General features: G+C 41.0%; 2 protein-coding genes across 2 annotated transcripts in view; one reads left to right on the top strand and one right to left on the bottom strand.

Moving 5' to 3' along the window:
* RASSF6 (Ras association domain family member 6) overlaps nt 1-20,490 on the bottom strand; it is a 133,500-nt gene that overhangs the window by 101,254 nt on the left and 11,756 nt on the right. The gene's annotated exons all lie outside the window — the stretch shown is intronic.
* On the top strand, nt 5,360-13,614 carry LOC310899578 (uncharacterized protein). The gene is made up of 4 exons (XM_083836086.1): nt 5,360-6,816; nt 8,670-8,796; nt 8,949-9,032; nt 9,688-13,614. The coding sequence occupies exons 1-4, from the start codon at nt 6,420-6,422 to the stop codon at nt 9,710-9,712; spliced, it is 633 nt and encodes a 210-aa protein (XP_083692212.1). The 5' UTR covers nt 5,360-6,419; the 3' UTR covers nt 9,713-13,614.

Below are 20,490 nucleotides of genomic sequence, written 5' to 3'. Positions count from 1 at the left end.
ATATTTTGCAATTAAAGAGAGAATAGGTTTACAGACTTGCAGATACCACAGTAATAAATCAGTCTGTGTTGTCATTCCCCCCAGCCCAAGTCAAAAAGAATGAGGTGTCCATTGCCTAACATTAAATTCTGTTTTTTTTTTTTTTTTTTTTTTTCTTCCTGCCCAGATTAAGGGGAAAAAAAAAAAAAGATAGCACAATTATTACATCTTTGACAAGACTGCAGTGGAAAATTTTCAGTTCTGCTTCACTGCTCCAGAACACACAAGAGCAGTCCCCTAGCTGCCTCCTGCAGGCAGAGAACTGAAATGAGACAATGCACCGTCTGCAAAGAGTGGGAAGAGACGGTGGGATGGTTCTAACACCTCCGGCCACAACCTCTTCCCAGAGGTGCCCCTGGAACCCCCCGCAGACTTTAAGCCTTTTGAGCATGCTGGAGAGGGAAGGCCATGCAGTCTTTCACATCACGCCTTTTGCTTTGCAGATAACAGATAAATCTGCAATGAAATTTTCTCTGTGCATTTGGCAGAGAAACCCGGGTGCTAAAATTAATTTTGAACGTATCCCTAGATGCACAGGACAAATGATTTCATGCCTCAGTTTCCACCAGCACCTTGCAAACCTAAGAACTTCAAGAAAACATGGGCTGGGCTAAATTCAGAGGCCAAATCCTCTTGGTTTTATTGTTTTCTTTTTCTTGGTTTTTATTGTTGCCTATCCCTGCGTATGTATTTATGCATTTTCAGTGTTTTAGTGCCCATTCAGGATGACACCAAAATAAAAGCTGGTTGAAGCACACACAGTTCTGTGCTACCATACCCTGTCTGTTGCCTCAGCTGCCTAAATGAGCCAAATCTTTTGTTGCTGTTGTGGTTGCCTGTAAATAAATAATATTTACAGTACAATAGGATCTTTTTCAACAAGATACTGCATGGTGAAATTACAGAAAACTTGCTCCCGAGGTCTCTATTCACCACTGTGCACAATTTAAGAGTTTCCATGAAACTGTGGGGTTTTGTGCGTAGTTTTTTTTTTTTTGGTTCCTAATGATAATTTTTTAAAGGAACTTACATTTAATTATTCGGTATTTATAGACAAGATGGAACAGTAAATGTTCTGACAACGCTTAGATATTTTATGTCTACTCATAACATACTGTCCTAGTTCATGTTGAGTACGGCATTTTCCTTACTCTGCTGTGGAAAAATGTATTTACATGAAAAGGCGGATTTATCATGTAATGCTAATGTAATGAAATGCAATGCAATAAAAATACTTTTTTTCTTGAGAATATACTGGGCTTTTCTGCCAATTCTGTATTAAAATGGGCCCGTGCAGCTGCGTCAGTCCGGCTAGCCAAGAGGTCGGGAAGGGGGGGAGCTCTGCACCCGCCTGCCTGCAGTCCAGGCTTCTGCAGGGTGCCCAGGATGCTCTGTAGTGAACAAATGTGCTTTTCCATTCCCGGGTGCAGCGTTTAAATCCTTCACTTGGAGCTGATGATGTGAAGACAGATTAGCCCTCGTGTGCTGAACCCGGGTACGCCCCTGCAATCTCCAGGAGCTTGTATTCTGCTTTGACTTAGGTCAGGAAGGAGCAACGGTGCCTGCTGTAGTACGGAACCATGATGATTTGCAAGTGGAAGCGGGGAATTTGTTTCCATGAAATGAAATCATTCAGGTGCCAGCTGTAACAAGAAGCCCTGTCACCTTTTAAAGCAAAGAATCTCTGTCTATTATTTTTAGCACACATTTTAAGTACAAACAATATGTTCAATCACTAGGTACATAACACTTATTTAGTGACAGAAAAATAGAGTGCTGTTTGCTCCCGAAATACAACAGGCCCTTATCTGATGACATAGCGAGATCCTGGCCTTGGGACACAGCTGACAGCGTTCTGCTCTGGTAACTGAAGGAAATCTACATCCTCACAATACTGCCTAGCTTTTCTTTGAGAGAAATCACAGGAAAGCAAATTCTTATGAAAAACTGTTGTTCCTTATTTATTCCTCTTTACCTGACAAGTCCAGATGATCTATGTTTTCTAGTTGTGGACACAGAAAAAAATCAGACTTTTGAAAACTTCTTGATGTATAAAATAGCTTTTCTCTCTGTAATGCAAAGATTTTAAAGTCTGATAGGCTGTTGTGGTTAAGAGGAATTGTTCCATCACTCAGAAAGGAGAATTTTTTTTTCAGTGATACCATATTCTTGCTATCGGAAGTAAAGGGATGAAGTGTTACTATATTAACTGCTTTTCCAAGGAAAATAAATTATTTTGCCTGAACTTATCCATCTGCTGAGTACAGAAATTTAAAATGAAAAAGGGCTAAAAAGATGTTACGCATCTGGGAAAAGCAGTGAATCCAATTATGCATGTTTGCAAGCATTAAAGAGAGAAGTGAGGGGAGAAATGGACAAATCTACGTGTCAAAAAGGTACAGAGGATGGGAAGGTACTTACAGCTACGTATATAATTAACTGAAGAAAATTTCTGTCAAAGGGTGGGTTTTACAATATGCCAAATACACACACATCTACTTGTATCAGGCGCACATTACGAAATCACAAAATGACTCGAATTATAGATGTTCTGTTACCCAACTGCTGAGTGCACTTGGTCACAACATGACTTAGCTAGAAGTTGAAGGCATTTCATGAAATGACCAGTGTTACTGGTTCGGTCATACAGTGAAATCTGGCTGTAAGGAAAATCAGCAGCTTCCAAATGACTGCGATGCTATTTGTCAGACAAAAATATTCAGAGTTTCCCCACATTGCCAAGTGAGCTGGAGTGATTATTACTGTCCTATCCGAGAACATTTTGCTTCTCAAAATTTATCTTATTAGACTGTTTTTGCATTTTTCCACCTTTCTGCCCTTTGTAGACTTCATACCGTTTTCTGCTGGAGAGAAAAAGAGAAACTTTGCTCTGTTTATCTCCCTGGGAGTCCTTTACAATACAGATGTCCCCGTGCCACTTGACACTGGAGTCAGAGGAGGTCCCCCTTGTAGAGACCTGGCTGGGACATGGGTGCATCGAGGCACTAGTGTCCCATGTAAGTGTTACCCTGAGCTCAATGCTGGTGATTACACCAACTACACATCCTTGCCCTTATCGAAAATTGCAGCAAAAAGGCCTCATGAGAGCACCCTTCTTATCTAACCGTAGAAATGATGAATAGAGTTGCCTTGTTTTCAGCAAACCCTCAAGAGAGCTTGTGTGAGCAAAATGGGGTAACCTTTTGGCAGCCAGGATCTGCAGAGAATGCTGTGCCCTGCTTGGAGCCCTGCTCTATAACGCACAGTGTGGGGCTACCAGCATCTGAAGGGACATCAGATGATCTTTACTATCTTCTTCTTCTATGTAGCATTAGTTCCAATAAACGGCATTTTAGGTGATGCTTTGTAGAGCCTGACTGCCTCTCTTACTGGCACCTTAATGGACTAGCAAATTTCTGGTGCAAAACAGCCTTTCACGAAATCCAGGAGATGGTCTTCAGATGCAGGCATGTGCAAATCTCCTGGTTACCAGAGGTCTGTGACTGGGCCTGTGCTGGCCAACACACTTCTTCCACACCAGCAATGCCAGCTTTACTGCAGCCACCCAGAAAACCAGAGTTGCCTGTTACACCACCACACAACGGGACCTCACTGCTCTAGGCAGTTTCTGGTGTGGCTCATCCAGACACCAAAACGAGTCTACTGGATTTGGCAATTCTCCAAACCGAGCAAAAAGCTTCTAAAAAGGAAGCACAATGACAAATGAGCTCAGGTCTCTTCTGTCTCACTGTCCTGGTTTCAGTTAGGACAGAGTTAATTTTCCTCCTAGTAGCTGGTAGGGTGCTATGTTTGGATTAGGATGAGAAGAGCGCTGATAACATGCTGATGTTTTAATTGTTGCAGAGCAGTGCTTACACCAAGCCAAGGACTTTTCAGCTTCTTGCTCTGTCCTGCCAGTGGGCAGGCTAGGGGTGCAGCAGGAGCTGGGAGGGGACAGACCCAGGACAGCTGACCCAAACTGGCCAAAGGGGTATTCCATACCTTATGGCATCATGCTAAACAATATATAGGGGTGGCTAACTGAGGTGGGGGGCTGGCTGCTCGTGGATAGGCTGGGCATCGGTCAGCAGGTGGTGAGCAATTGCATTGTGCATCACTTGTTTCGTATACATTATTATTATTATTATTATTATTATTATTATTATTATTATTATTATTATTATTTTCCTGTCTTAATAAACTGTCTTTATCTCAACTCACCGGCTTCACTTTCCCGTTTCTCTCCCCAACCCCAGAGAGGGAGGGGGGAGGGTGAGCGAACGGCTGTGTGGTGTTTAGCTGCTGACCGGGTTAAACCACAACACTCACCTCTACTCCCACCATGTAGGGCTGCAGAACCAGAGTTACCCTTGGCTTCTCCCTCTCTCCCTCCTTCCATCTTCCATCTGTCTTTTTCTCCAGCAGCCTGACCACCACAGAAGTGGGTGCCTCTTTCCAAGACAGGACCAATGTAGTTCACGTTTCCAGCGGACCGCACTATCATGCTGAAACCACACATCCCTCTTCCTGACCATCCCCAGTGCCCAGCCTTGCTCATTTTGCAGAGGTGTTTCCTGCTTCACTGAGGAATCCCACAGGATACTCCTCTGCTGGTCTCACACCAGAAATCACTCTCCTGTTCCCAAATTTATGGCTTGCCTTGCTCCCCTTAAGGACAAGCTTGAGATTGTAAGTTTTCAGGTGCTGGTAACAAGCCCATTGGGTTGCTGTTACCCAACCAGGAGGTGCAGGTTCCTCCACCAGTTCCAAAAATGCGAGTATTACAAGGTCACACAGGTGTTTGGATATAGCAGAGTAGTCCTGCAGTTGTGGCCTGCTGAATCCACAAAAACATACCACCATGTTTGTTACAAAGGATTGAAGCCAAACTCCATGCAAACCAACATATGAACCAAAGCTGAAAAATTATTTCGCATGAAGTGTTAGCAATTTCTCACAAAGACATATGTAAAGATACACCTGGAACAAGTTTTTTATCCCGCTCCTTAGAGAAAATAATGATACTTTTCCATGGGGAACTACTCACAGAAAAATAAAGTTTTCCACTGCTTTATGAAATAGCCTCAGCTGTGAGCATTATCATAGATGTGCAGAGTGGCATGCCTTACTGGATGTTTTTGGGAAAAAAAAAAAAAGCTTTTCTAAATTTATACTGCAGAGAAATGTTCTTGTATTTTAACTTCAAAAGCAAAAATACTGGTAATTAGGTACTTCTTCACATTTTTACCTTTTATTTAGTCATTTTCTAAAGTTACCAACATTTTAGTCATTTCATGAAGCAACCGATTTCACAACATGAAAATGTGCACAGAAAACCACAAACATTATTTGTCCATTTTGTGAGCTATCGTTCACTCACATGACAATTCTAAACATTCATATATAGACTGGGTAGAACTGAGTGCCTCTTCTGAATACAGTATTTTTGGCATAGTAAAATCACCAGCAATTCATTATGGCAGAAGAAAAGGCTGGACTGGGATTGCAAGCAGCGTGCAGTGCACATGTCTGGTCATAGACATGGGGAGAGCAACTAGCCATGTGGCTAACACATGCTTTTTTTTTCTTTCTTTTTTTTTTTTTCTTCTCATTTTCCTCTCTGGAGGAACACAAACAAAGAAGTGGGAAGACGAGATCTGAAAGAAAGAGACGTGTTCAAAAGGGTTAAACACACAAGCATAAAGAGGGACAACCTCTTTGTGCTTGCAAATCCAAAGGGACTCACAAGAAGGAATTAAATTGCTCCTGAATGAGAAGAAGAGAGTAATACCAAGGAGGGCTAAGGGCACAGGAGGGACCATGAGGTGGCTGTTCCCAGCATTTCCACAGCTGGTTTGTGTGTGTATCTGTGGTATTGCACAATAAAATCAAATCCTCATTTAGTGAACTACACATTATTAGTTCCTATTGAAGGGAAGGAGAGCTCTTTTTGTTACTACCTGGAATGACAAAGTTAAACATGGCTTTAAGTTCTTTCTAAAACAGTGCGTAATATTCAGAGGTGTTGAAAACTCACACCTCCTTAATATCTTTATTTTATTTTTATTCTTTCCCAATAACACAATTATCCAGACTTTTGCTTATGTTCTGTTACAAAGTTAATTCTGCCTTGTATTTCACTGAGCGAAAACAAAGCAAGTACTGAGCTATAAATGTTGGCAGCAAATGAAGCTTCATACCTTCTTCACTGTTTTAGCCAGCATGTTTGAAAAGCTCAGACTTCAGATACTCATGCATCTCATGCATTTCTCCATTACTCTCTCGCAATGTATCTGTCTCACCTCAGACAGAGTCTCAATCTCTTCTCACATCAGCTTTGTCTGAACATCATCCACTGATTCCACTGTGCTCGCTTCTGAATGACACTGCTGAAAGTAAAAGAGGGCAAGGCACACAATGTTCAACCCTATAAAGAAAGCATTTTAGTATCTTACTGTTTTCTTGGAATTAAAGGAATCAGAGCAAGCCCAGTGGCTTCAGCTTGCTGCTCGCTTACAGGTATGTTAGCAGAAGCTGTTTCATCTCAGATTTTCCCACTACTTCTTCTGGTTGTGGCAAAAGGCAGGAGCGAGAGCAATTCCATCTGTATGTACTTGTGCCTGCAAAGCAAATCCTGCAGCAGTGTCAGCAGTCCCATGTGGGTCTGGAGGCAGCCGAGTTTGTTTTCAGTTCACCATAAGAAGGCACAGAGAGCAGTCATGGATACCAAGATTGCAATCTCCCTTCTGATTCTTGCTTTTATGGGCAACTTTCCTGGTAAGAAAATTGAATTTATCTTCCTTTATATTTCAATTCTTCTGCAATATGATTGAACTAAACAATATTTTCAAGGTGTGTAGGACTTCCAAACTCACACTGTCTTCAAGGTAGCAGGTCAAGATAAAGATATCCACAAACTGTCAGAGTGAGCCTATTTCTTGTCTCCTATTATTCTTCTGCTAGTAGAGATGCACTAACATTGAAAATTTGTCCCTTAAATATTCTGAGAAAAATGAGATTAGAACCAAGGCTTGAGAAATTATATCCTGCGATAACTGTGGCGTGTTTCATCACTATGACTTTTCACACTGTTTTTATAATAACAGCCCCTGAGTTTAAAGCCTGGAATATTCAACTTAATTTGAGTTAATCTATTTCTAATCAACACCAATCTGTTAAAGCTCTTCCCGGAGAAGCATGAGGGTAAACAAAAGCAAAGTCTGCTGGGATAGTCCAGAAAGTATTTTGTGGGCAGAAAGTTTGCCAAGTTTAGGGGTCTGGAATGCTCCCAAGCCTCAGCACCATGGAAGTCCATGCATCCTGGCTTCACGTTGGGATGGCACACGTACAGTCTCTCCTGGGCCAGAACAGAGCTGGATAAGCTATGACCAATCTCCAGGCTGGACAGCTGGTTAACAGGATGCCAGTATCATCATACACATCCATGGTGAAGCTCTGGCACCACCTTTGGAAACTTATTTTCTTCTGTTGAGCCCAAAGAAGAAAAGATGCTGCTGCTATGCAGTGACGCTCTGTGCTTCCTGGTGTTTGACTTTCAAGTGCCTTTGTTTCTGCTTTCTGTCAGGTAGGGAGGGAGGTGTTGGTCAGCCAAAAGAACCACTGGAGGATTCAGCTGGCCAGAAGATAAGTGAAGAAGGGAAATAGGTGGATGATCGTATCAAGGTACAAGAAGTAGCACAGGGTGAGGTAAAGGGCAGAGCTGTATGGTATTAAGGGATGTAAATACTATCCACAGTAACAGACAACTGGTGAACTGAATGGGATTTCAGCTTCTGTGGCCCTGCTCATCTCAGTAAGAGTCTCTGTCCTCCCACCACCATCTGTTTATCTGGAGCTTATCTTTGCTGCTCGTTGATGCTGCCCTGAAAAGTACTGAGCCTCCCTTTCAAATATATTCCACAGTTCAAGTGTCAGGAATTGCAGGCTGCAGCTCTAGCTTGCCTTAGCAGGAAAAATGAAGAAATGTGAGAGCTGTGATTGTACACTTTAACCCTGTGCTGTCTGACCTGAAAACAGGAACATATCCTGGTGTCCGCCGGGAGCTGGGAGGGTGGAGCTGGGAGAGCTCTGGGCTTTATGGCTTGTGATCCTGGGAAATTCCATCACCTTTCTGTGCCCAATCTTTAAAGCTGGGCTAACATTTTTCTTGCTTTGCTATGGAAATGTGGGACTGGAAGGACTGTCAGGCAACAGCAGATCCGTGGACTTGGGAGCTGTAGGGAATGTGTCACAATTCAATTAAACTTCATCCCAAAGCCAGTTAGATTTCCTGCTCCTACTACTTACACCACATGGCTTCCTCTGCAGCCTGATTCTGAGGCCAAGCTTCTAAGCTAAATACGTTTGTGGCTCTCTCACACCAGGTGCCAATGCAGAAATTTAGCCCAAACAGGTTTCACCTCCAGGCTGTATTCATGAAGAGCAGCCTTCAGCCTCTTTGGCTAGCTTCTTCTTCCTCTCCTAAGACAGGGCCCCCAAACTTGCCGTAGCCTTTCACTGTACTTGATATTGTGAGATGCCAAGAGAATTGTGGCAGCAACAGGAGCTTATTCATTGTTACCTGTGCAAAGTCTGCAGACATTATGAGCTTCCCTTTCCTTTCCTCTCAGAGATGATGCTGGCAGCGGAGCTGCGGTGTCACTGCATCCGGAACGTCAGACGATTAATGCTGCCTATGCACCTGGCCAACGTGGAAATCATTCCCAAGGGCCCCCACTGCAAGGCTGTGGAAATCATGTAAGTAAAGTCAGCAGGTGATGGAAGGCACGGCTTGTAAACGCTGAAGAGTTGGCAGCCCTTAAGCTTGAAACCTTCAGCCTTGTCTGTGTCCTCCGCCTGCCTCTTCTGGTGCTAACATTAATTAAAGTGAAATGTTTGTTCCGTTGCAGAGCAACACTGAAGAACAGCCAGCAAATCTGTTTAGATCCCCAGGCAAAATGGGTGAAGATGATAATTAACAGGATTCTACACAGGTAGCTGTCAGGATTACCTAGTAACTGGAATTATTCCACCAAAGGGCATGTTTTCTCTGGTAGAAACATCAATGTGAGGGCAATGTTTGGCACTCTGTCTCTGAGAGCCATTTGAGAAATGCAAGGCTAGGAATAAGGAAGGACTAGAATTAGTCGATCTTTGGACAAGGCAGAAACAAGGCTTACTGGATATATCTCTGTAATTTAAAGCAAACAACCACACTAAATGTTATCCATCCCGTATTTCAAATGAGTATGTTGGTCTAGGATTCCTCGGGCTTGCGTTCAGCTCCACAATGCCACGGGCAATGTTTGGGCTTTCTGGAGGGATAGCCTCGGTAGAGATACGAGAGCACTGCTCAGCACTGCCTTACTGGTCACTAGGACAAGCTTCTCTTGTGTCTGTGGATGGATGCATCTCCTCAGAGATAAATTGCACGCAACAGCTATCTAGGGAACCTTAGTGTAGAATAGTTGCAAGTGACTTCCCACCAGTGCAACTTAAACCTACAATCAACTAAAAAGAAACAAAAAAGAAAATAATTACTTTTTTTTTTTTCTACCAGGAGTGAGTGTTTTTTACTGTTCTTGATGTCTGTAAATTAATCTCACTGTGTTGTGCCTTCTATCATTCATTACAATGTCTGCATTGCAGCTCAGCCAAGAAACAGCATCAGTAAAGAAAAGAGAGGCATCTCTGCAAACAAGCAAAAGCTGCACGGAAATGCCAGTAGCCTTTCAGTGTCTCCAGGGCTAGGTATTCATCATCTTACTTTAATTTTTTCTGTCCTCACTTCTATCCATGCACAAACTGTTTATTTTCAAAAGGAAACTGCTGGGCTCAGTAGGCTGCCACAACACAAGCAAGCTCTCATATTTTATCACAAAATTTTACACTGTGCTTAACCGCAGAGCATTTAAAGCAATATCCTAGCCAAACCCTAGCCTAGCATCGCATCGGTCAGCTGCAAACACCTGCACAGGTTTAGCTACACCAAGGATGTGGCTGTCACCGAACTGGTGGTAATACCAAGTCATCTGTAAGCTTCAAACCATCTGTAAGCTTCATTCAGAAGGACTACAAAGTAGGGTTTTGTCTAGTTTAAGAAAGCTGTAGTTTTCAAACTAATGAGGAATTAACCAAAGGAGATTCTTAGTGAATGTATTAAAAAGAAGGAGGGAGAGAGAGATAGAGGAAAAAAGGAATTTCTTGATATCAGTAAGCAGCTTGCTTAGAGGCAATATGATCAATTGAAGTGAAATAAATGCTGTAAGATTTTAGTGTTTAAAACCTATTTTTTTGGTCTCATGGTCATTAAATACATCTCTAACCTTAAAACCATAGTCATAGTTATTTTGGTTTTTGTCCATGCATGACTGCAATAATACTGTCAGTTTCGAAAGGGTTCTTCTCTATAAAAGGTTTTTAGGTTTTCAGAAGCCATCCATTCAAATGTAAAGAAAATGTGTATGAAATATCTTAATGTTTCAAATATGCTCAGAGTTTTGCCACCTGCAAACCATTGTGAGGCTTTATTCATAATGCACCAGGGGCTGAAATGTAAAACAAAATTTATAATAAATACAAGACCGTGTATAATTTTCTGAATTGCTGTGCCTGTTCTTACAGGGAAAAAATAGATTTTACATTTATTTTCAGTATGGAAAGACTTGGTGAAATGCATTTAAATAACATATTTGAATACTATCTTGTTTTCAAAGTGAGAAGTACCCTTTCCCCATCTGAACACAGATGCATTTTTGGTTCTTGTGTATGTAAGAGATCATGATATTGTCACTGAATACTAACATTGTTGGTCTCCAAACACAGCTGAGAGCTCACTTCTCAGCTGTTTAGCATGAGGGGCTATTTAAGGTCTATCTGACTACTCAATAAAGGAAAGAACAAAACAAAACAAAAGAACAGGTTTGCCACTAAGACTTACATGTAAATGTAATTGAAAAGATAGCTCAGCAAGAATAATTTTTTTCCAAATATACTGAAAAATATGCTGATCTAGTCAATTAGTTAGAAGCTAAATTGTTGATACTTTCATCAGTATTTGGATTAAAAGAATATTTCTTTCAGCTTTACTGAACATGAGGCAGCTTTCTGATCAGTTTACTTTGCCAAAAGCACATGTTGGTACATGGAGCGCATATTCACATTGCAGTAGGAGTTGTTAGTGAAAAATGTTTGATAAACACAGTTTTGTGTCATTCTGTGCACCCAAAACTGCTATCTTGGATTCCAGTTTTTATCTCTGCAGACAGCCAGTGACTGCAGTGACACAGAAGATTAATACAGCATAACTATGACACAGAGACAGCAAGTGAATCTCCTTCCAAGCCCGTAAGAAAAAAAAACACATCCGATACCAGATGTTGCTTCACCTCTCTGGGACATCATCTTAAAAAGATTTAATTAAGGTCTCTGCCCTCACATCTGCCATTGGAAAGATTCTTGCAGATACTTGAAAAGTTCTTCTAACTTCCAATGTACTTTCACCCAGCACTGATGCAAAATCTCTTGATGTTTTTCCATTTCAATCCTGCTGCATAAATAGATTTTTCCCATTAAGGTACCTGCAAAAAGTCCCCATAGCTCCTCTCGACAATGTAAACCCATTTCATCTCTTTGCAGAATATGAAGTCTTCTAGGCACTCTCAGAGTTCTTCCCTGTGACTTCTTTGATTTAAGCTAATCTTTCTTGCACATAAATAATAATCTTCTAGATAAAATCTTCATCTTGCCATGAAATGATGATGCTGATTTTAAAAACACAGTTTGTTGTGGTTGTTTTCCTGGCATTTTATTTGTTGTAGATGGTCATCCACACATAACAGACCTTTGTAAACAGTCTGCCTTACAAAGATCATTGATGTGAATGAAAACAAGGCTTATTTTTATGATGCAAGACAGGATGTAGGCAGAGAGCTGCAATATTCCTTTGAGATGTGGCTTAACTCTCAGGGAAAGAACTTCTGGTCTCTGTGATGGTAAATGAAATGTGTCAAGAAGCAGAAAAACAATTCTGTGGCAAATCTTTTGGTCTTTCAGCAGCTGTGACAAAAAAAATGTTGCACTCCAGCCTAAAAGTGACACAGCTACAGGCATATTTTTAGCATTCGATGGGATATGAGAATTAGAATCCTAGAATATCCTGAGCTAAGAGGTACCCACAAGGATCGTGTCACTGTTCCCAGGGAGCAGAGCTCAGCGCCTGCCCCTCCACTCCCCTCGGGAAGAAGCTGCAGGCTACCATGAGGTTGCACGTCAATCTCCTCTTCTCTAAGCTGAAAGTGGGGGACAAACCTCTTATTGAAATGCGAAGAGCAGGAGGGAGCTCTCCTCATTTCAGTTCTTGTGTTCCAGAAATAGAGGGTGTGCTTCAGATACCCTCTATTTATGAGGACTTCAGAGAAAAAACATATGAGAAAAAGTCCATTTTCATATAGGTACTCTTGGTACTGGCTGCCGTCTTGAGCTCTTTGCCCTTGATAACGCAGCCAGTGGGATGGAAAGGTGTTTGCTCTATGGCAATGTCAAGGAAAACAATCTGCATTTTATGAGACACTGCAGCAAAGTCACAAAACTTTGTCCCTTTAGTATTTTGTGACCTTCATAGCAACAGCGGCCTTTTGGTGATCAGTTACATAAAAAGGAGGGATGTCCAAATGACAAAATTATGTGGTCATAAATAAAATATGTTGGAAAAAGTACAAAAGCAACTGAAGCATTAAGACCTTAGAGGGGTATTTCTTTAAAACTAGATATTCCAATAGGATGAGCAGCTGACATGCAGATCAAGCCTCTATTACACCTGAACCTTAACACCTCCAGATTGCATAGAAGACAAAAACTGCAGCCCTGAAGTGAACTGGTAAGAAGGCCAATTCACAAACCCAAACCCAGACCTCTACATACCTAGCGGATCTGAAAATACACTGAAAAATCCCACAAAAATGCCTTTGGTTACCCTCCAAGGTGAAAGCAAAACATCAGAAGGTCCACATCTACTGTTTTCACATAGTGATGCCAACAATTTAGTGGCTGAAAGGATACATAAAAAGTGCCTCAAGGAAACAGCTGAGTAGTCAAGGTCAACTTAAACCGCAGACAAAGTAGTACTTGTCTGGAAGAAGCGTGCTGGGGACAGTAGCAAGGCCCTGGGTGTGTTTCCTGGAAGGTCAGGCAAGCTGCTGAAAGAGAAACAGTGTGCAGGACTGACAGCTACTGGAGGGGGAGGACTTCCCACCCACAGCGCTCAGCAAGGCATAGCAAGCTTTTTGCCAGGGTTACCCCAAGCTCTTTGTCTGCCTACAACATCCCCTTTCCTTCCCCTAGCAAGACCCTCCTGGCCCAGTTCCAGTCCTGGTTCCTCTTCCTTGGGACAGCAAAAATCAGTTTTGTTTACATGGCTGAGAAGCCTTGAACTGGTTCTGCAAGGATTTCACCGTACTGTGAGGAGGCTGTACTTAGGAGAATAAGTTGGAGATATACATGTACAAATACCAGCAATGCCTAAATTAAAACAAAACAAAATAACAACAACAAACCCACAACACTATAGGAACGCACTAGCATGACCTGCAATACGTAACACAAACCATTTCCCTGAAGTCAGCACACAAGCTGCCAAGCATCACTCCACACGCAGCAATCACCCCGGAGAGGATGAGTGAGAGTTGGCAGTGTTGATGGCACTTTGATCATCATGCAGCTGTTGCATTGCAAATGAGAACAGGCACAAGCTACAGTTTTGAAATACCCAGGTTTCAAAGAACTGGGAGGTGATCTGGCTAACAGTGGGAGGCAGAGAGCAGGAAGGGCATCAGACTGTCTGTACAGTAAACGTAGATAAGGTTCAGAGGATGATAAGGATTATGGAATGGGAAACAACCAAGCAGAATATGCCTCTTCAGCCTGGAAAAGAGATGTGACAAAATTTTGTAATGTTGCAAATAGCATGCATAAAGCGAACAAGGAAGTCACTGCTTTCAATCTAAAAGAAAAATGGCCAAAAAAATGAAGGAAGCCAGTGGCAGGTTCAGGAGAAACTAAAGGAATGTGTTCTCCTTACATCTAATTGTTAAGCTGTGGGATTCTTTGCTACACTAATTTGTGGATACTAGATGTTTACAGGGGGTCAGACAGTGATTAAGCAAATTCATCACTGAAAATCCTATAAGGCTTACTTAACACAAAGATGCTCTCTTTGGCTCAAGAAGTTCTTCAGCTGCAAATTCTTGACATCTAGAAAAATACAGAGGAATATTAAAAGTGTAAAGTATCTTTATATGTTTTCCCTATTCTTTCCTAAGCATGCCTTACTGGTCACTGTGGGTGTCAAGATACTGTTCTAGATGAACCTGTAATGAGATGGTGATGCAGCTGCTCTTCTGCTTTTGTCCTAAGGCTATTGAAATGCCATGACATTTACAGGATACTTGTCAGCTTGCGTGTGAAGAGCTCAAAAAATCTCCCCTATACACCTACGGAAATGAAACAGGCAATAAAACAAAGCAGTTTGTTTCACAAAGTATGCTGAGTCAATCTTACAATCCTCATGCTGCTGATTTCATATTCTAGATTGGCCATATGAATGGCAATGTCAGCATGAAAAAAAGGAAACTATAGTTTCCACTGTGGAAGGATGACTTAGAAACACCACAGCATGATGAGGAAGAATGAAAATAATCTGAAAGATTGCACCATTACTGTGCACAGGAACCGTGTTAGGACTGGTGCATAAATTCTCCTTGAATTAATCATGTCAAGTAAACTACAGAAAACATACAATTTCAGAAACTTCTTCCACTGATCTGAATTGAGTTTTCTTGTTCCTGGAACCAGCATGCAGTTCAGTATGGTTTATTCGATTGACAGACACATCTATCAGCCTTGAAATGCATTGCCTAATCACTTCTGGAATAGTTTTTCTGCCTTCTTCTGAAGAAATGTCAGGAAGGAGAAACCAGAGGAGATAAAATGTTATCCTCAACAGCACAGAAAAGTCTTCTGAGGCTTGTTTCCTATGTGACTATCAGATGTGGAACACAAAGAATGTTTTTCCAAGTCAGATGAACAAACAACAGCTGGGTCCAGAAGGCCAGAAGGGGATACTTTGCCTAATAAAAGTAACTTCTATTTAATTCTTCAGTATTTGAGATTCTTAGTACTGCAGATCCTTAGGACACTGGTAATGCCCTTATTGCCTTCAACTATTTTGTTGTTGTTGTTGTTGTTTTTGGTTTTTTTTGTGGGAAAGACCTAAGTATATGAAAACTTGGAGTCATCTCTGCCAACATGTGTCAAGTAAGAGGAGAAGGACTTCTCGTGTATGTTCCTGGATTGTACTTCTAAATGTGTAGCCCCCATTGAATGAGGACTCAGAACTTGATGGCCTGTTGTTTTGTCCTCTGTTCCTTAGAAGGGGAAGAGGGATTTCACCCTGGCACTTCCATTGCCCCTGCAGTCGTAGCAGATAGAAGAAACCTCTCTGTCTCTATGAAGAATCCAACGAGTCCATCAAGTCCAACCTTCAACCTGACCTACTGCATCCAATCACTAACAAATTGTCTGTATTCAGACTGACACCATCTCAGGGTACCTTTTCCATCTGCCCTTTCTCAGTAATAAAGTTGTCACTGACATGAAACCATCAAAAAGCAAGGCCAAGTTATGAGATCATATTGGTCCTGAGTAAATTGGCATGGAGAATGAAAACAATTAGCCAGAGCTCCCTGGACACTCACTACTTAAATATTAACACCAAATGGTGCCAGCAGAAAAATATACATTACACCACGCTGCCAACAGGGATATTTAGGAGCCTGAAGTATGGCACCACTCATGTACCACTATATTTTTTTTTTAACAGGAAGGTAGCTGCAGAGTCTGATTTCTGCACTTCTCCCAGCATTCTTGTTCTTGTCCCTAATGCCAAGTTGATGTAAGACTGGACATCAGATTGAACACTGCTGTGGGAGCATGCCTGTGAGTGCATAGTACCAGGGTGAGATCACATTCAGACCAGACTAGCTGAAATCCATGTTGTAAAGCCATATTCAGGATGTTGCATCCTCTTTTGTTTTGCACTCTGTGCCACCTTTGGATAACTTGAGGCTTTAATAATATGAGCTACTTTATGATTCTTGTGAATTACGGGAGAAATTGCTCTATGAAAAAACAGGACTAAGCGGTCACCAGAAGATTTCTGAATTCAAAAGGCTTAGCATGTTGACTGCAAGGCTAGTAAATTATGTGCAAATGAATGAGGTCAGCATTCTGAAATGGATCCAGTTAATGAGAATGAAAGCACCAATAATTCTAGAAGAGAAACCCTTGCATAAGTCTTTAGATCAATACCTCAGCAAAGTTAGCTGCAGCATTTTTACCTCCTTCAATGGGCTGCATTCTAAGGTGCTCTACTTCCCAGCTACATGTTACATCCCAGCTCAGGTAATACAGGTTTCACAGAAAGAGCTGATAGGAATAGTTTCTTCGAAAAGCTGAACAGGAGATTAATGAAGATAACTGATCCAAAGAAGCTGGACAAGTTCAGACTGAAAGGAAGAGAAAGAAGGATGAGAAACCAAGAAGGAAATCTGGAAAAGAATGGAACAGTAAAGATTCCTTAAAGGGTGTGGAATCTTCCTGTTCCTGTCTGCACTGGCCTGACTAACTAGAGCATTAGTTTTGGCGCTCTAAATTGTTACCCATGTCATCATACGTCACAAGGAAATGTGCCATTCTGATGCCAGCTGTAGGAAATTATGTGGGAAATACTGATTCACTGCAAGGAAAATAGTATACTCATAAAAAGTCACCTTTCAGGCTTGGGGCATGCTGAATAAAAATAGCCCGTATGAAATTAAAATGATGAATATGCGTGTAATTCTTCATTTATACACTCAGTCAAAGTCAGAAAAGAAATGCAATTTTGGGGTTCATTTGGGATTCATTTTTACATTTTGACTTCCAGCACCCAGGGTTTGGAATGGGTACTTCTGTCCAGTGCGTCACTATGTCAGAAGGAACAAATGTCTATTGGTCTTCAAGACAAGATTTCTTGGTGATAACATCCTTATTAACTTATTGGTAACACTAATACCTTTATTAGACCAGCTACTTTAACTGGGAGGAATAAGTATTTACACCAAAAAGCCTTTGCCAGCCTGCTGTTCTACTTCCCTATATAGCAAAAATACCCAGGTTATTTAACTGTCCACTAGAGTTTTGTATTTTTGATAAAATGCCGCAGTTCAACAACAACACTGAAACCACTTCATACTGCAGGCCACATTTCTCTATATCACGTTAGTACACTGATGGAGTTCCATACTGATGTGTGCGACCAAAAAGATATTTTTCTTAGAAAACTTCAGAGCCTGCTACAATGAAGAACCAAATCTTCACTCTACAGGAGGTAAAGACCTATAATCACCTGTGGTTTAGTGATGGGGAAACTGAAGTCATAAATATCCCAGAATTTTGAGCAAGGTCTCCTCTCTTCTAATGCTGTATAACACTGAAGGACTGTCTTCCCACTTCTTCAAATCAGCAGATCAGCATTTTCAGGAATCTTTCTTACAGACACAAAAATCTGCTCTTGTCAATGAAATGAAACATTGCAGGGATTTGAATAAAAAAGTGTATTGGCAAATGTGTTCTTTGCCAATCCATTTATCCTAAACAGAACACAAAACTCTCCCACTGTTTTTTCTCTTACCATCCAGCTGAGATAAGCTTCCTACTGAGAAATACAGTAAAGCACATGACAAGACATAAATTTCCACCAAACTTCTGTTCTCACTTCTTTTTACTTTCACTTTACTCGACACAAACTTTTCTAGCAGAAGGGTTGCATGTGGGTTGCACTACAGCAAAGTCCTGCTGTTTTTGTTTTGCCACCGAGCTGTACCTTAGCACTCTTTTCTGTACAAAACTACAACAGGCCTTTGGTGGTTTCAAAAATCTTTTCTATATTATCAAAATTATTTTCACACCCTGCGAGAGAATGTTGGGTATTTAAAGGGTAGGTAAGCTAGTACTGAAGAGAAAGACTTCTCTAGAGCTCTTCTTCAGTAGCTATGCCATGACAAAGCTTGCAGTAAAAGAGTTCTTAAATCTCATGGGATTTTTCCCATGATCTGAATTGTCTACTCTTCCAATGACTTTCTGTCCTGCCCCACATGACATACAATATATCTCAGTCACAAGGTGTGAAATATTACCCTTGCATTATTAGAAAAGTCTCAAATTTCCTGTTTATACTGATATTAAACAGTAAAGTTCAACATAGGGGTTGCTTCAATGAAGTCAATAGAATTAAACTACAAGCGAACGTAACCTGCAGATGCTTTTGTCTCATGATTGCCATATATAAATACTAAATACTTGTCCCGTGAATGAACTCATCAGCATTTTCTGTGACTAGCTTACTGAACGATGGAAAATACCAGTTCTCCCTGCTTCTTTGCAATAGCAGTTTTTCATTTCAGGGTTTTTCCAAAGGCACACCCTATTTACGAGTCATCATCTCTTAAATATTAGCAAAGTTTTCCTTACATGGCACATAAATAGTAGTAATTGCAATGGTAGGAAGGCATTATATGCCTTAAACTCAGCAATGGACAGGAACTGGGTAGCAGGTTCTGATCAAGTTTGGCTGCCATCTCTCCTGACATTCTACTTTTCTGTGGGGGTTTACAGTGTTGTTAGACAAATTATTTTTGAGACTAAATTGTCCACATGCTTGCTCTGGAGGATTTTCATACGTGGAAGGTTTTAGTCACATCTTTTGATGACAGCTGAGTTGTATCTGAAAGTACAAGTACCCCCTGACACACACTTATCCCCCTGGTAATGTTGCGGTTGGATAGAAAACTAAAGATTGAAATGAGCAACATCGGAGCTGCCATGTCTTAAAGACCTACTTAGACAAAACCCTAGTCTAATGGGGAGATGGATTGCAGAATAAAGAAGAAAAATAATTATGATTTAAGATAAAAGGTTCAAAATAGCCTCAAGAACTTCCTCGAATAAATGTCATTTTTAGAAGTGATGTAAGCATATAAAAGTCTAAGCCAGACAAAAAGCCGGTTGAGTCTACATGGCTGAGTGAGCTCATGGGTTATGAACTTAAAGCATGAGCTTACTGGTATCACTAACTGATGGCAGTGATTTTGAAATACAAATGGCTTTTTCCAGTTCATACTTACCACTCTGCAAGTAAGAAAAAGCCCAGTTTCACATCTGTAACAATCCCAATACAATTAGTAATATCACAGTTATACCATTCTAGTTTGGCTTCATGCTTCTCTGTTTAGAAAAGCAAGGTGTCACTTCCAGAACAAGTAGAGTTTTTACAGTGCTATTAGACATGGACATTAAAGTTTATCATCTGTTTGGAACTTTAACACCCTTACTAACTGCACCAGGAACACCTTCGGTTGGCTCAGCATTTGAGAGTGTTGCTCTCTGAAGCTTTAGATGATTCTGTTGAAGTGCATCAATTCAAAGAGGGTCAGAATCATTCGAATTCTACATAATGGCTTACAGTTCAGAAAATAGCTATCGTCTTCTACTTTAACACCTACCCAAGAAGTTAAATAGTGTAACTGTATTTACAAAACTCAGAAACTAACAATAAAATAATCTGATTTCTTGATTTGCTATACTGACAGAGCCCATATGCTTCAACTTCAGCAACAGAACCCTGCTGTAAATATCTTGTGGTTTCAGACACTGAGAACTTATTTCCTTTCTGGCTAAGTTTATCCAGAGCAGGATAAATCACATCTATGTTATTCTTATCTTTATGTGCTTAAAACCCTTTGCTTGACATTCAGGACCTGAAGAAGCTGCAGTTCAGATTGGTTTCCTTCATGCTTCTGAAACATACATTAAAGAGTGGCATAAAAAATCTTAAGCTTTTAACTGTATAAGGAATAGAAAAAGACTTTTTCCACATCATCAAATATTTAGTTTTATCTATATTCAGAATGGTAAAAAAGCGTTGAGTCATCTAGGAACATGGAAGAAATTTACTCCCTGACTCAGTTGTGTTACTCAAATAGTAACGTGAAAGCAGATTTAAAAATAAAATGAACAAAACAGCAAACAAACAAACAAACATTATTTTGCTCAGGACAGCATTTTTGTCTAAGATAAGAAACCCTGTGCTGTCAGGAAAAGTTGCATCTTTGGTGAGGGGGTGCAGTGGAGCATGACAGCACCAACACTGCTGCTTGCATCCCTCTGGAAAGCTACCTTGGAGATTCGTGCTGCAAGAAGCCACGGCAAAGACTGCAGATCCATAAGGAGCATTTTTATTCTGCCAGCACATCTACCTCACTTGCTGGACACAACTTATTTAAAAGCTTGTCTGCGTGTTAGGGCTTATGCTCCTATAGTTATGTTCCCAGAGCTTTTTTAGGGTGCAGTTGTGTC

This window comes from Anser anser, assembly GCF_964211835.1.
Source record: "Anser anser genome assembly, chromosome: 4".
Lineage (NCBI taxonomy): Eukaryota > Metazoa > Chordata > Aves > Anseriformes > Anatidae > Anser > Anser anser.
The sequence above is the reverse complement of the archived record's forward strand: the minus strand, read 5'-3'. Positions and strand labels throughout refer to the sequence as shown.